The sequence below is a fragment of the Mustela nivalis genome, assembly GCF_964662115.1.
Source record: "Mustela nivalis genome assembly, chromosome: 17".
In the NCBI taxonomy this organism is placed as follows: domain Eukaryota; kingdom Metazoa; phylum Chordata; class Mammalia; order Carnivora; family Mustelidae; genus Mustela; species Mustela nivalis.
Window position 1 is genome coordinate 59,124,942 of NC_139036.1, and position 13,503 is coordinate 59,138,444.

Here is a 13,503-nt window from a genome sequence, read left to right on the forward strand (position 1 = left end):
CCGTGTCCGGGCCGTGCGCCCTGCCTTCGAGGGCGCGCACACTCAACTCCTCGCGGACGCCCCGCGGGCTCCCCTGGAGACGGACGTGCCGAAATCCCGCCGGGGAAGGCACCTCCCGGATCTCCGAGCACAGCCGGAGTTTGCCGCTGCTCTCGCACGGGCCCAAGGCAGCTGCTGTTCCCTGCATCTCCTCAGAGGAAGACAGAGCCGCTCCCCGCGGACGTCCCTGCGCCCACAGGACAGGCCGGGCCGCCAGCCGCCGAGCGGGACCGTCCTGCTCCCAGGCCGCCGCAGAGGAAAGAGGCCACAGAGTGCGGGGGTGCGGGGGCAGATCCGGACTTTATTTGCTGCGGCTCCTTGGTGCCGGTTTACAACGCAAAAAAACCAGAGGAACGAAAACAACTGCGATAATAATTATAATTTTTTTTAAAACCCTGTTAACAATTTTCAGTCATTTCTTTATATTTTATATTTTAACAAAACTTTTTTTAAACAAATACAAAATAATCTAAAAGGAGAGAAACTATACACGGATATTTACAGTCAGGTAAATAGACTAACACTGATCTGGTGCCCCTCGGGCTGTGCGGGAACCAGTGCAGGGGCGCGGCCGGCGGCGGGGCAGGCAGGCCCGGACACCCTCCGGTCCCCTTACAAGCTCCGGCACGAGCACGCCTGCAGCCGCTGAAGGGAGGGCCTGTAGGAGGGGCCCCGAGAGTCCCCCCGCCAGCACCCCCGATCACGCCCTTTCACAAAGGCCATGTCCAGAGAGGCCCGCCTGCCCTAACGGAGCCGGAGGAGCCGGGGTCCCGCTGCCCGAGGAGACCGGCAGCTCTCCGCCTTCCTCCGAGAGGTGGTGCGTGTGCCGCCCGGTCCCGGGGGACGCGGTGGCACTGGGATGGCCTGAGCCGGCCGCTGCCTGGCCTGCACCGGCGCCGGCCTGACGAGCGGCGGGAGCGGCCCCGAGAGTCCCTGAGAGGACGGCAGGAGGACGCTGCGTTTCGTGGCCCCCTCCACGCCGTAAGTTAGGCCGTCGGGGAAGAAGGACGCGAGCCAGGCCTTGTCCCCCTCGCGCTCCGCCTGCCCCCGCCGGGCAGATGAAGCCCCCCCCAGTCCCCCACCCCCATATGGGAGACAGTAGTCCAGGTTGGGGCCAGAGTTGAGGCAGAAAAAGCTGAAGACCTAAGGTGATCAGGTAAGACCTGCTCCTTCCTCTAAAACGAGGACCGTAGCTCTGGGGGAGGAGGAGGAGGAGACAGGCCTCGGGGACCGCCTTCCTCACAGTTTTGGTTACTGGGTACTTAGCTCAAGGGAAAATGCTGACTTGGCATTTTGAAGCCCCACGAGAAGGAGCTCGGAAAGAGCAGAAACGGGAAAGCCCAGCGATTCTCCCTGCTCAGCGCCCCCAGCCCCCGGGACGGAGAAGCACCAGCCCCACCGCTGGCCCCCGGGGCCCGGCCTCACCCGCGTCCACCGCCCTTGGCCCCCGGCTGCGAGAAGCCGGCTCCCGCCAGCGGCTACCAGGGGGCTCCCACCCCGGCCCAGGCAGAACGCCTCTGGACTGCTCTACTTTAGCTTTTTCTCTCTTTAAAAAACAAAAATATATCTTTATAGTACGTGGCTTCTCTTCCGGACCACTCTTCTCCGAACACAGAATACACCGACGTGTGTTCACGGCGCAGGGCGGAAGGCCGCTTCACAGGGAAATGACCGAGAGGTAAACAGTTGGCTTCGAGCTCTGCCGTCACACCTGCCGAGCGGGAGACTTGCAAGGAGGCTGACGTGCCGAGAGGGGCCCCGTTCTTTGGAGAGAGAAAGGCTCCCAAGCCCACGCCTGACAGGCGTCAGACACCTCTCCCCCTGCAAACTCCTCCCCTTCTCCCACTTAAAAACAAATGGCAAAGCTGAAGCCAGTCTCTAGGAACTCAGGGCGATGCCCAGCAGGGGACAGCCCTGTCCGGCAGCCCAGCCCCCCACATCCGTGGGGGCCTCTCACACCTCGCACGCCGGCGCCGCTCGCTGGGCAGGCTCAGTGTCTCTTCGTGGAGGAGACCTTCTTCTTCCGCGCCGCCAGCATCTCGTAGAAAGGGTCCCTGCTGATGGCGGCCCTGGACACACAGAGGGAGAAAACAGACTGAGGGACAGAGCCAGGACATCACCCTGGACAGGCGCTTGCCAGCGGCCCTTGTGTCCCCTGCCACCTGACTGCCAAGGCCACATCAGTGGCATCAACCTTCACCATGTCCGTACACGACTTCCGGGACAAGCTCTGAGACCCACGGTACGGGCAACAAGGTCATTCTGGGCTGTTCGCTGCCCACTTCTACCTAACTGGGCTTCAGAACATGGTACTACACGCTCTTACCAGATGCCAGCCTGAGACAGTGTGTGACCTCAGTCCACCACGACAGCAAACGCCACACAATCGTGGCCCACGGCGGCCTGACACGTGCCACTCTGATGGCTGCCACGGTCGGAGCCAAGCAACTTCTGAGTCCCAGGTGCACCAGCCTGATAACTAAGACCACACGTGTCCATCCACACGGTCACGGGGCCTCAGGGTGCGGCTGGCCAAGCCTGCTCGCGGCCACAGCCTGGCAGGGAGGGAGCCTCCATGTGCCCTGTCACTACTCCAGCACATGACAATGACAGCAGGGCCACCCCCGCACACCTGTCCTTCCCAACCGTCCAGCACGTGGTGCCGTGAGCCCCACTGACCACGGGCTCCGCGCCTCACCAGGTAAATGACAGGCTTGGCAAACAGACGGTGGCCTATCACCAGGGGTGACGTGTCCCCAACGAGGGTCTCCACAGCTCCCCCGGGGCAGCTAGAACCGACAGTCCCTGGCACGCGTCCCAGGGACCTTGCCTCAAAGGCCTCAGTTTCAGTGTTGAGAGCCAAGGACACGGAGGCGCCGCTTGCCACACGGCGGTCAGGGGTGCGTCTTGCTGGGTCGTGAGGCTCAGGCTGAAGACTGGTGCCGCCTCCATTGCTCCGGACGGGTCACCCGCCCTGCTGCACCTCAGCGCCTCATCTGTGAAACGGGGACCACCATGCTTCGCGGGCCACGCTGACGGGCGAGGCGCTGGTCCCCAGAGCGCAGGAACACCGAGTGCGAATCCCGCCCCGGGCCCCGGCAGGACTGAGCCAGCCCCAGGGGACAGCGCGCACCTGCACTAAAGACAAGACAATCCCAAACGCGACTCTCCAGGTCGCTCAGTGGCTCTGGCTGCAGGAGTAAGACCCTGTGACGGACGGAACACACAGCCGCAGACACACCGCAAAACAGCGCGCAGGGGCGGCTGTCACCGCCCCGTGCCACCGCGGGGAGACCCGGCGGGGCCCAGACAGTAACCGGCACACACGGGTGCCTCACACCGCCTGGCCAGCTACTGCGACAGCAGCTGGTCACCCGACCCGAGAACTTACATCCCTTCCTTCGAGCCATACGCTGAAGATACACTTGACAAGGACACAAGAGTTAAGTGTTCTTAAAAAAATGCACCGTAAAAACGGAGTGCAGGACCCGTGACGGAGGGTCACTCGCCGGCTGAACGCCCCGGGCATGGCCACTCCTCTGCCCAGACCTCGGGTCACGGCCCTAAAGTTTTCAATTAAATTCATTAGTTACCACGTGACGTGGTACCGGTTTCCATGCGCAACAGAGTGAGTCAGTGTGTCCACACATCGCCCACGGCCCGTCACGCGCAACAGGCTCTGCAGTCTCATCGCTGGTACTGACTCCGGGACACTGGGCTGCCTCGTCTATGAGTGAGGGTCAGAGAGCTCACATCGAGGAGGGGAGCTGCCGGGGTCACCCCATGACCCTGCGTCACCCCCAAACGTCCCAGCAGTTATCCCCATCCCACCGAAGGGGCAGGAGGAGTGCCCGTCTCCGGGGAGGCCCGGGGTCTGGCAGGAGGCCGGGCAGGTGCCTGCATCAGAGGGAACTCAGCACTGGGTAGCCTGACCCCGGCCCCTCTCTTCAGGCCAGGACTTCCAAGGAGACAGCCAGGAGCCCCCACGGGTCCTTCTTCAGTCCCTCGCCTGCTGTTTAACCCTGGCCAGACCCTGCAGTGGCTTCAGCAGCGATACCAAAACACACCCCAAACTTGAGTGCTCCCCCTTAGGAACAGGCTGTGGCCACGGCAGGAGCATGACCATCCCGGGGAGTGGGGAGTCCGCAGGGCCTTGGTCACCCAGTCGGGGTGGCCTCCTGGCCTCTGGGGAAGTCACACACTCTCAGAACAAACTGCCACCAAGACAAGCAGCTACACCATTCCCTCGGGGTGCGAGAGCCACGTGGACAGACTTCGTGGAAGTCCCAGGGAGGGAGAGGACAGCTGTAGAGCGTCATCACCCTCACGCTGTGCAGCTCAGCTGAGCCCCGCGTGTCGCGGCTCCGTCTACACCCGAGGAAGCCTAAGAACCCTCCTCCCCGCAGGAGAGACCCTCAGCCTCCGCACAGACAGCGGTCAGGGGTGGGGGGGTCTATTCCATGACCCCAGAGCGTGGCCATGGGACTCCGGGCAGCTTCTTCATCTGTCAGTGGGACAAGACTCCCTGGAAATGATGAAACATTAGGACTGCTGTCTCCATGGAGCTGCTGTCCTGGCCGTGAGACCTGCCTCCTGAGACGCGGACCGCCCGGTGAACAGACGGCTCCGCTGCCTAGGAGAGACCCACGAGGGCCACTGCCGGAAGCCCGGACCCGAGGCGCGCTCGCAGACGTGCTGCCACGGCCACACGTGTAGGGTCTGCTGGAAAGCAGTCTGGAAGTCCGGCCACACTCTGCCCCGAGGCTCTCCCTCGCGGGCCCGGAGCAGGGCGGGGGTGCACGCAGCGGCCGGAGTGGTACGCATGCGAGCCGGCAGCGGCCGAGCGGTACGCGTGCGAGCCGGCCACGCCGCTCGGGGGACGCCCGCCCGCCTGCAGGTCACCTACTTGATGCACTTGATCCACTCCTCCTTCTCCTCCGGCGTCGGGGCCGAGATGCGGTACACGGTGTGGTTCCCCTCCACCACCCGCCCGTCGGCCTCCGTCTTGCAGGCCTTGATCACTTGGTCTTTATTGTCGGGGATGTAAAGCTCAAAGCAGTTCTGAGAATCACAAGAGAGAGGACGGGGGGTCAGAGATCCGAGGCAGCCGCTGACCAAGAACAAAACGCGCTTCTCCCTGCCGAGGGCTCCCGCTCTGCCCTCTATAGAGCCTGGGCACACGTTTCCTGGGAGAGCCTTGCGGGACAGCGGAGCACGAGGTGGTGGGTCACCAGCCTCCTCAGCAAACACACCAGCCTCGTGTCCGTCCGCTCCACTCCCAACACACCGAGAACACGCACACTTTCTAGAGCCCACCCTGCGGCCCTGGCGCACCCCAAACAAACGGGAGGCATCTGCAAGGCGCCCGGAGGTCCTAACACGAGCGGCCCAGCCGGAGTGCCTGCTGCGGCCTTGTAAGGAGGGACAGTTGCACCCCCGCGGGACTGTCCACACGTGACACTGAAGCATGTGGACAGAACAAAGAGGTCACGTACAGCCTCATCTCTGGCTTGAACCCTAACGATAATTTTAAAGTCAGACCAAATTAGAGGGATGACCCTACTTCCAGTTTCAAGTAAATCTGGGCAATTTCCGTCTTTTTCAAAGAGCGGCGGCCCCACTCGCTCTGTCCTCTCCCGCGCCCCAGACACTTACTGGCTTTTTGGAGTCCTCCACCTCCCGGATACTCAGATTCTCCAAAGGGATGATCCCGCGGGGCTCCTTGTCCTGGAGAACAGTTACGGACAGAGCGACGTCACTGCCGCGTCAGGGGCACGCAGCCCACCGCAGCCCTGACCCACACGTGACCCAGGCCCTTCGGCTCTTCTCCCGGAGCCCACACCTCGGCGCCAGGGCCCACACCCCATGTTCTACAATCAGAAGAGGGCCAGGGAGCGTCTGGGTGCACGGATCCCTGTGACCAGGGCCTCTGCAAGGAGGACACCCAGGGCAGACTCAGCGCGTGTCCCGGAAGAGCCCGCGGGAGGCCCTCCAGCAGGGAGCACGCCCGGCTCGCTCACCCCGAAAACCCCCTCGCCTCTCTGCCTGGATCCCGTGTGCATCTCTTCAGCCTCTGGTCCGGGGCCGGCAACCCCAGAAAGCCCCGGGCTCGGGCCGGATGCCCTGCTCCGTGCCGGCAGCGCCCGGGAGGGTGGTGTGTGTGACCTCACGACCTCCCACCCTGCTGTCCCCCTCGCCAGACAGGAGGCTCTTCAACGACAAACTGCCTTCCTGACAGCTCCACTCCTGCCCGCAACAGAAGAGCCTTGGCGGGCCCTCTCCCCCACAGCCTTCCCCCGCCCCCGAGTGTCCCATGTGAGTGAAGGTCGCTGCAGGCACACTTTACACGTCCCCTCTGGGACATCCCGCCACCTGCCAGCCCAAGGTCATTCCAATGTCATGGCGTAGCTGGGCTAAGCCTGGGCACTGAGCTCCCTACGACAAACGTCCCCGTGGCCCTGTGCTCTCTCCATCCGCAGACGCAGGTCCCTCTTCCTTTTCGGGGACAGCCCCGTCATCAGTGGCATCTCTGAACGCGCAGGTGCCGGACGCAGTACTGGGACCGTTGTTCTCTGACCCACACAACGGCTTCCTCTCCCCTAATTGTCCGCAAACTTGTCTTTTCCAGATACGAGCTGTGACGGTCTCGAACCTTCCCTGTGTGACAGTGATTTTAGTCCTGGGTCCCCTGTTCACTCCTTATAATTTTTACTTACTACGTAACCGTCCATCACAGTCTACATATCACGCTGTGTCTGGCCCCTTCCAGGGTCTCGGGAGAGAGCAGGGAGCAGAGGCCAGGGCGATCTCACACACTCGCTACGCCCTGGCTCTCTGCTGGGACCGCAGACGTCCACGCGGGGGTGGGTGGGCTGTTGGCGGGCGCGCTCCCTGTGGACGGCTCTCCCACCGAGTGCCCAGTCCGGAGCCCCACGGCCACTGTGGAGACCGAAGCCTGCTTCCTCATGCACCCGTTTCACCAGCTCCTACCCAGCAGCAGGCTTTACTGCTCGCCGATGGGAAGAGGGAGAAAATCCTACTCCGTTTGCGTCTCCCGGACTCAGGGCAACAGACAGGCGGTAAGGCTCTGTGGGGAAGGGTCCCTCCGCTCAGGGCCCCAAGCTATGGCTTCTGTCCCTGCTCTCAGTCGCTGCGCTGCACTAGGCGGAGGTCACTCTGCCTTCACCAGCTGCCACCCTCCACTTCCTGACCTCAGATTTCCCGCACTGTGTCAGGAGGTTCTGAGTGGAAGCTCAGCCACCGTCTCAACTCAGAGGCCCCTGTGTCTGCAGAGACCCATCCTCTGTTGTCTCTGGCCTGACACAACGCTGGCTGCTGCTGAAGGGGGCGTGGGACTCGGGCGATGCCCCCGCAGTCCACACCGTGAAGAACCACGGCATTCGGGACTCTCACCATCACCCTGGGCCCGCTCCAGAACTCAGGGCACACTGCGTAGACGCCAGTGTTTTGTTCCGTTTTACTCCAAAGAATAGTGAAAAAAATTCCCAAAGAGGCTAGGATGCCACTATCCACAGGTCTTTGAGAAAAAAGACAAACTACGGCCCGGGCAGAAGTGGGGGAGTAAAGGAATGTGCTCCGGGGGGAAAAGGTGAGAAAATCACTGACTGGCACAACAGGCAGCCCTTGAGGGCAGGTGACGCCCTCACGGGCCAATCCCCACTCCCAGCACGAGAAGCTCTGTTCGCACAGTGTCGGCGTGGGGGACACGCCTCACTCGGGCGCGCGCCAGGGTCCTGGTTCCTTCCCAGACTCGCATCCGGGGCTTCCACTCAGCACACAAGTCCGTCCGTGCTCTACACGTGTCAGACACGACTCTTCCAAATCTCCACGATCCCACGGCATCCGTGACCTCTACTCAGTGAAGACCTATGTCAGGACACAAGCCCCACGCAGTCGAGCAGGACGGACACGTGAGAGGGATCGAGGGACAGCGGGGTGGCCAGTGTGAGCCCAGCCGGCCAGGCATGCTGGGTGCTGCACCAGAGGCAGCGCTGACGACCGTCGTATTTTCTCAGTTTCACTCTCACCATGTCTTACTACGAAACAGACTCACACGTATCTATCTGCATCACGACTGCGTCCCCTCTGAAAGCCCACAGACCTTCCACGGACGAAGCAACCAGACTCCAGGTAATCCTGACTTCTCCGGCTTCACTTCACTTCCTCCTCCGCTATTACATCTTTCCCTCCTGGGCCGCGTCTCCCGAATCTGGAAAACCTGAATTCTCCACGCGGTGACTTTCATCGCCCTTTCAAGGGGCGACAGATTCCTTCTTGGCACCTGACCACGTTCCCGGTTTCCAGCCCGGCTCTCAGCCCCATCTGAATGCCGCGCGCGATGCAGGGCCGCCGCCTTCTCCTGTGCCGGTCGAGCTAGAGGTTGTCCCCACCATCCTCACGGCCCCCGACTCGGGGGCTGTCCCAGCTCTTTCTCTTTACCTCAGGTCTCCTGCCAGCCCTCCCCAGGGCCTCCCCTAACCACACCTGACTGGAGTCGTGTAACTCGGAGGCCTGACCCACCCCAGTCCGCAGTGGACCAGCAGATGCTCACCGTCGTGTATTCGAAGTAGTAAAGGCAGTTGTCGGTCAGAATAAACCAGCGTCGTTTCCAAGTCTTGACCCTGCCACCTGCAGAGCAAACAGAGATGCACGTCGGACGGGAGCCAACGGGCCCGCACAGGCTCCGTAACACAGAGCCCCCGGAGAGCACGAGGGAACAGGAAGCGAGGGGCAGGGCACCCAGAGGACACGGAGACCATGGCAAGATTTACATCAGTAACAAGACACAGAGCCAAAACAGAAGCACCTTTCACAGAGTGAAAGTCTGTGGGAACAGGCAGAGCAAGCAAGTCGGGTGGCGTCTGGAGGTGAGCTGAGGAGAGTGGGATGAGGGCATGGCGTAGGGGAGGGCCCCGGGTGAGGAGGACACGCGGGGCGCGTCTGACCAGGCTGGAGCGGCGCCAGCGGGAGCGTCGAGGGGTGGAAATGGGCCCACGGAGGACGGAGAGGGGAGGGGTCAGCTCCGGTCCCAGCTACACTGTGAGGGCACCCAGCCCAGGGTTCGTTAGATTTATTAACCCCTTCACAATCAAATCTAGAGTTTTCCTGGAATGTGGAACCCAAACTCCTGGGGTTTCACCCTCTACCCTACCTTGCTGATTATAGTGCACTTCTGTATGGCTTTCAGGCCCCGGGCCAGTGTCCTACAAATGACATCTCCCCAGAGTCCTGGAGGAGACAAGGCGGAGTTCCCGGATCGGGGAGGAACCCACCAGCGAGTGGGAGAAGTGCTCGGGAGCCTTTCTGAGCCCGAACTTCTCACCTGAAGCGCTGACCACTGAGCTAGGGGAGGGGCGCGCAGGCCAAGGGAGCACGGACAGTGGGGCCGTGAGCCCCAAAGGGCCTCTCCGTCCTCCCTAACGTCTCCGTGAAACAGCAGGGCTGGGGCCGAGAAGCTATGCTCACACTGGGGAGGGAGGCTCGGTGGCGGCTGTTTCAGTGAAGCGGCCTCCCGCTCCCCTTGCGGCCATGAGCCAGACCTCGTCTTGGTCTGCTTATGTCGGGGCAAGGGGCAGCTTTCTGAATGTGAACCACACAGAAGTCATGCAAAGGCCTTCCTGTGTTACGACACGCACGCCACTGTGCGCACTTCTTACTGCCTTGACAGACTATGCTCTTCTTGCTAAGACTTAACCTCCAGAGAACATCACTTCTCCGATCTTCGCAGAGACAGGCCCACGGGCTGCGGAGCTGGTATGACCTTAGTCCTGCTTTGTCTCCCGTCCCTCAGCACAGGCAGCTGAGCTGAGAGCAGGGGCGTGCTGCCACGTAACGGGTCTCCTAACGGGACATGACGGCTGGAGCGCTGCACAGAACACCACAGAGAGGTGCACCCAGCCCTGGTCCTGGCATCGAGCAGAAAGCCTGCTGGACTTCTCAGTCCGTTTCTTGGCTCTGTGTGGGGCCCGAAGTGTCGGGGAGGTTACGTGATCGATCGTGAACTGCACAGACCCAGGGTACGGAGGCCTTTGCCGCTGGCCCGCACGACTGCCCACCTGCCGGGGTCCGGTGCGGGGGCCGCCGGCCCTCCCACCAGCAGCGATCTGCCAGTTGATGAGAGCATGTGCCTCTGGTCCCTAAGGCCCTAGGGCATGAATTCAGGAAGAAACCACAGATGGAAATATGACATGCGTGTGGAAAATGGGAAAGGCTGGGCAGGACCAAAACAGACGAGGAAGAAAAAGACGACAAGGAATCTACTTAGAACGGGAACCGAAATGGTATAAAAAGGAACACCCCGCCCCCACCCCAGAGCCTGAGAAATCAGCTCTTCTACCTCTCAGACCTTCATCCCCACGCAGGGCTCCGAACACTGGACACCTCAACCCATGCTGACTCCCATGCACTCCCCCCACAGGACCACCCGGGGGCCCTCGGGGCTTAGGAGGTCGTGGAGGGGGGGGGTCAGATGTGACAAAGAGGAAGGTGGAAGGAAATCTAGGAGGAAAAGCAAAGCTGGAAAGATCCCCTCCCTGATTACAAAAGCTGGATGATGTCCCCTGGCAATCGGCTGCGTTACAGAGACCTCTGCTGTGAGAGGCATCACAGTGGCCCAGGGGAGCATTTCCATGTTGAAGGAAACAGACATGAAACAAGCAGACAGACCAATGCGCGCACCTAGGACAGTCCCTGTGGAACTCACAGGACCTCTCCCACCCCCGAGGCGAAGGCCAGGCGTTGGCTTCCCTAGCGCTGACGAGTCCCCAAATGTGCTAAGGACAGATCTCTCTGCGTGCGGCTCTCCGGGCAGGTAGTGCTGGAGCACACGCCTGAGGGGCTCGTCCTCCAGGAACATAAGCCCAACCCAGCGAATGGAGAGGAGAGACCAACAACGTAACTAAGAGGCCAATTTTGGGGTTTTAACAATACTCACTGGAAGAGAGGAGGGAGAAAAACACAACGGAACGTGAAATACGGAGCTCAGGTTGCAACACCCTCCCTAACACCTAGGACTTCTGGGGTGGGCTTTTGGTGTTTATCTTCCCCCCCACCAAACTTGGCATCCTTTGAGTTTAGGAGATGCCACTTCCCTGTCCCATGCAAAGGCAAATGTCCCAAGCTGTCTCCTTTACTTCCTGTTCTGGCGTGCTTTCTGATCAGGGCCTATGAGAAGCACGTGGTGCCGGAAAGCCAAACCTTCCCTCTCTTCCTCCTCTTCAGAAATCACTGTAATTCACAGATGTGGTCAATTTGAACGCGACACATATAGAATATGCCTGGCCAACGTTTCCAAGAGAAAATTCAGTGAATACTTCTCTGCTTTTAGAAACCCACTTAGTATGTTTTCTTGCACTACCGCATTCAGTAAGTTTAAATTACTCCGCGGCCTGGTGCCCAGCTGTCTGATGCACTCTGCCCTAGTCCTAAAAGGGAAACCATGAACCCCTGATCCTGGCCAGTTCCCTAGGGACTGTACAGTAAGTTAGAAGCAGCAGTAACACTACCACCAGCAATTAAAAAACAAAATAACCAAAAATAACAAAATAAGGAAACGCTGTAGCAAGTACAGTGGCCTTGGCAGAGCGAGCGAGCAGGCTGGGGGGTTACATACCTCCTGGAGTTTGGGGCAAGGAAAAGGAGAGCCAAAATCATGGAAACATACAAATGAGGGAGAAAAGAAAATTAAAACAAAGAAATTAAACCAAACTCCTTAATCTTAAAGTGCAATGTATTAGTCATTCCCCTCTACCCCGGGGGAGCCAAACAAAGTCACTAAGCAGGCGAACGCCACTGCTGGCACGTGAGTGGGGAAGCCTGTTTCATCTGCCACACGCCGCCCAGGGAGGGCGGGCTCTGCAGCACTCTCGGAAGCCTGGCCCCAAAGATGCTGCAGAGCCGTGCTCACAAAGCTAAGGTTTATTAGTCTATTCAGAATCCAGAGCTAAGGGAGGAAAACCGGGGGGAATTTCATGTCTTCCTGCAGATGGCTGTCACTTTTTAAGGTGTGTGTAGGAATGCACACACATATTCCCATGAATGCATACGTACATATGTGTGCACACAAGAATACACACTCTTACACGGACACACACACACAGCTGCAGATGGCCGGAAGCCTGCCTTCTGCAGCACGTGGGTACACAGGGGTGATCCTAAGTGGCTACGATGAAAACACGGCAGAACGAGTTCGGGGTTTAGGGGAACTTTAGAAAAGGCAATGCAATGACCTAAAAGCAAGTCCCACATTTTGTTAATTTTTCTTCCTTTTAAAAATATGGGATGCCTCATGAATTTACATGTCATCCTGGCACAAGAGCCAAGATCATCTCTGCACTGGTCTAATTTTAGCATCTGGGCTGTCAAAGCTAACACTCAGCATTAGCATTTGAACAAACTTCACTGGAGGGAAGTAAGTCCAAGCTTGGACGTACTTTTTAAATTTCTAGTTTTCCTTTTAGCTCCATCCACTTGGCAGGAAAGGTGCAGGGCAAGATGGCTGTCTCTGAGCTTAGCAACTGTTTTCAAGGATTCTATTGGCTTAAAGACCTGAGAAATGTTGACCAACTCAAGAGGGGAGTCAAACCTCCAACTGGGAAGTGGTGCTTTAAGGAGAATTTATGAAGGAGTCCTTATAGGGAAACACGAGGACTTGGGATACACTTTTTAAAGGACATACATCCTACTGCTACCTGAACTTATTTAAAAAGACTCCATTTCAGCACTTCCCAGAAGGGTCAGTCATTGCCAAGAGAGAAGTGACTTCTAACTGCCCCAGGGCTGGAGGCTGAACCGGTAGCAGGCAGTCATCCCCACGAGCACCCCGGGTGATGAGGGAACCCATGCATCAAAAGGCCAAGGCCAAAGAAAACAGAGGACAGTATCCTCTCAGGGCCAAAAAAAAGTGCCGATGATGGCCGGGGCTCTCCCTGTGCTCTGGAACAATTACTGAAATAACCACATGTGGGCACAAACGTCATGAAAACCCTACTTTTCCTTTCGGTCACTCTCTTACCTCTAGGCATGACGGCAAGTCTAAGTGAGTAAGCTCACTTTTGGCCAAGGGAAGAGGAACACTTTTTAAAAATTTTTCTAAATGAGCAGAATCGTGGAAGTGGCTGATCTGAGTTGGCAGGGAGGTTTTGGGGGGTGGGGGACCGCTGCCCGGGGACGAGTGAGAGCGCTGTGGGTCGCGGTGCAGCCAGGGGCTGGGTTTTGCCATGCACGCTGCCCGGGGGGAGCCGGATGCAGAGGTGGTGATGACGCGCTGGGGTGGGGGGGAGGCGGGAGCGCCAGCTACGAGCCTGTGTGATGGGAAGTAGAGAGATGGACACGGCCGGCCACCCTCCCGGGGACCAAGAGGGCAGAGAAAGGAAAAGGACCAGGTTCTCCAGGGATTGGCTTGACACAAAACCCGGCCAATCAATTCCAGGGTAAACACGTGGC

The 13,503-nt window shown here is 59.3% G+C and overlaps 1 protein-coding gene across 8 annotated transcripts in view; it reads right to left on the bottom strand.

Annotated features, from left to right (window-relative positions):
• Positions 1-320: 320 nt before the first annotated feature.
• CYTH1 (cytohesin 1) overlaps positions 321-13,503 on the bottom strand; it is a 75,965-nt gene continuing 62,782 nt past the window's right edge. For 4 of the 8 annotated variants that reach the window (XR_014304501.1, XR_014304502.1, XM_082705504.1 and 1 more), the window contains exons 10-13: positions 8,612-8,688; positions 5,695-5,766; positions 4,946-5,100; positions 321-2,108 (exon numbers count right to left, since the gene is read on the bottom strand). Coding sequence is in view for 4 of the 8 variants with exons in the window: in XM_082705504.1 (XP_082561630.1) it covers positions 2,030-2,108; positions 4,946-5,100; positions 5,695-5,766; positions 8,612-8,688 (383 nt within the window). In the remaining 4 variants the exon portion in view is untranslated. Of the gene's footprint in view, positions 2,109-4,945; positions 5,101-5,694; positions 5,767-8,611; positions 8,691-13,503 lie in introns of all 8 variants that reach the window. The other 4 variants (XR_014304500.1, XR_014304503.1, XM_082705502.1 and 1 more) reach the window with 3 other exon arrangements.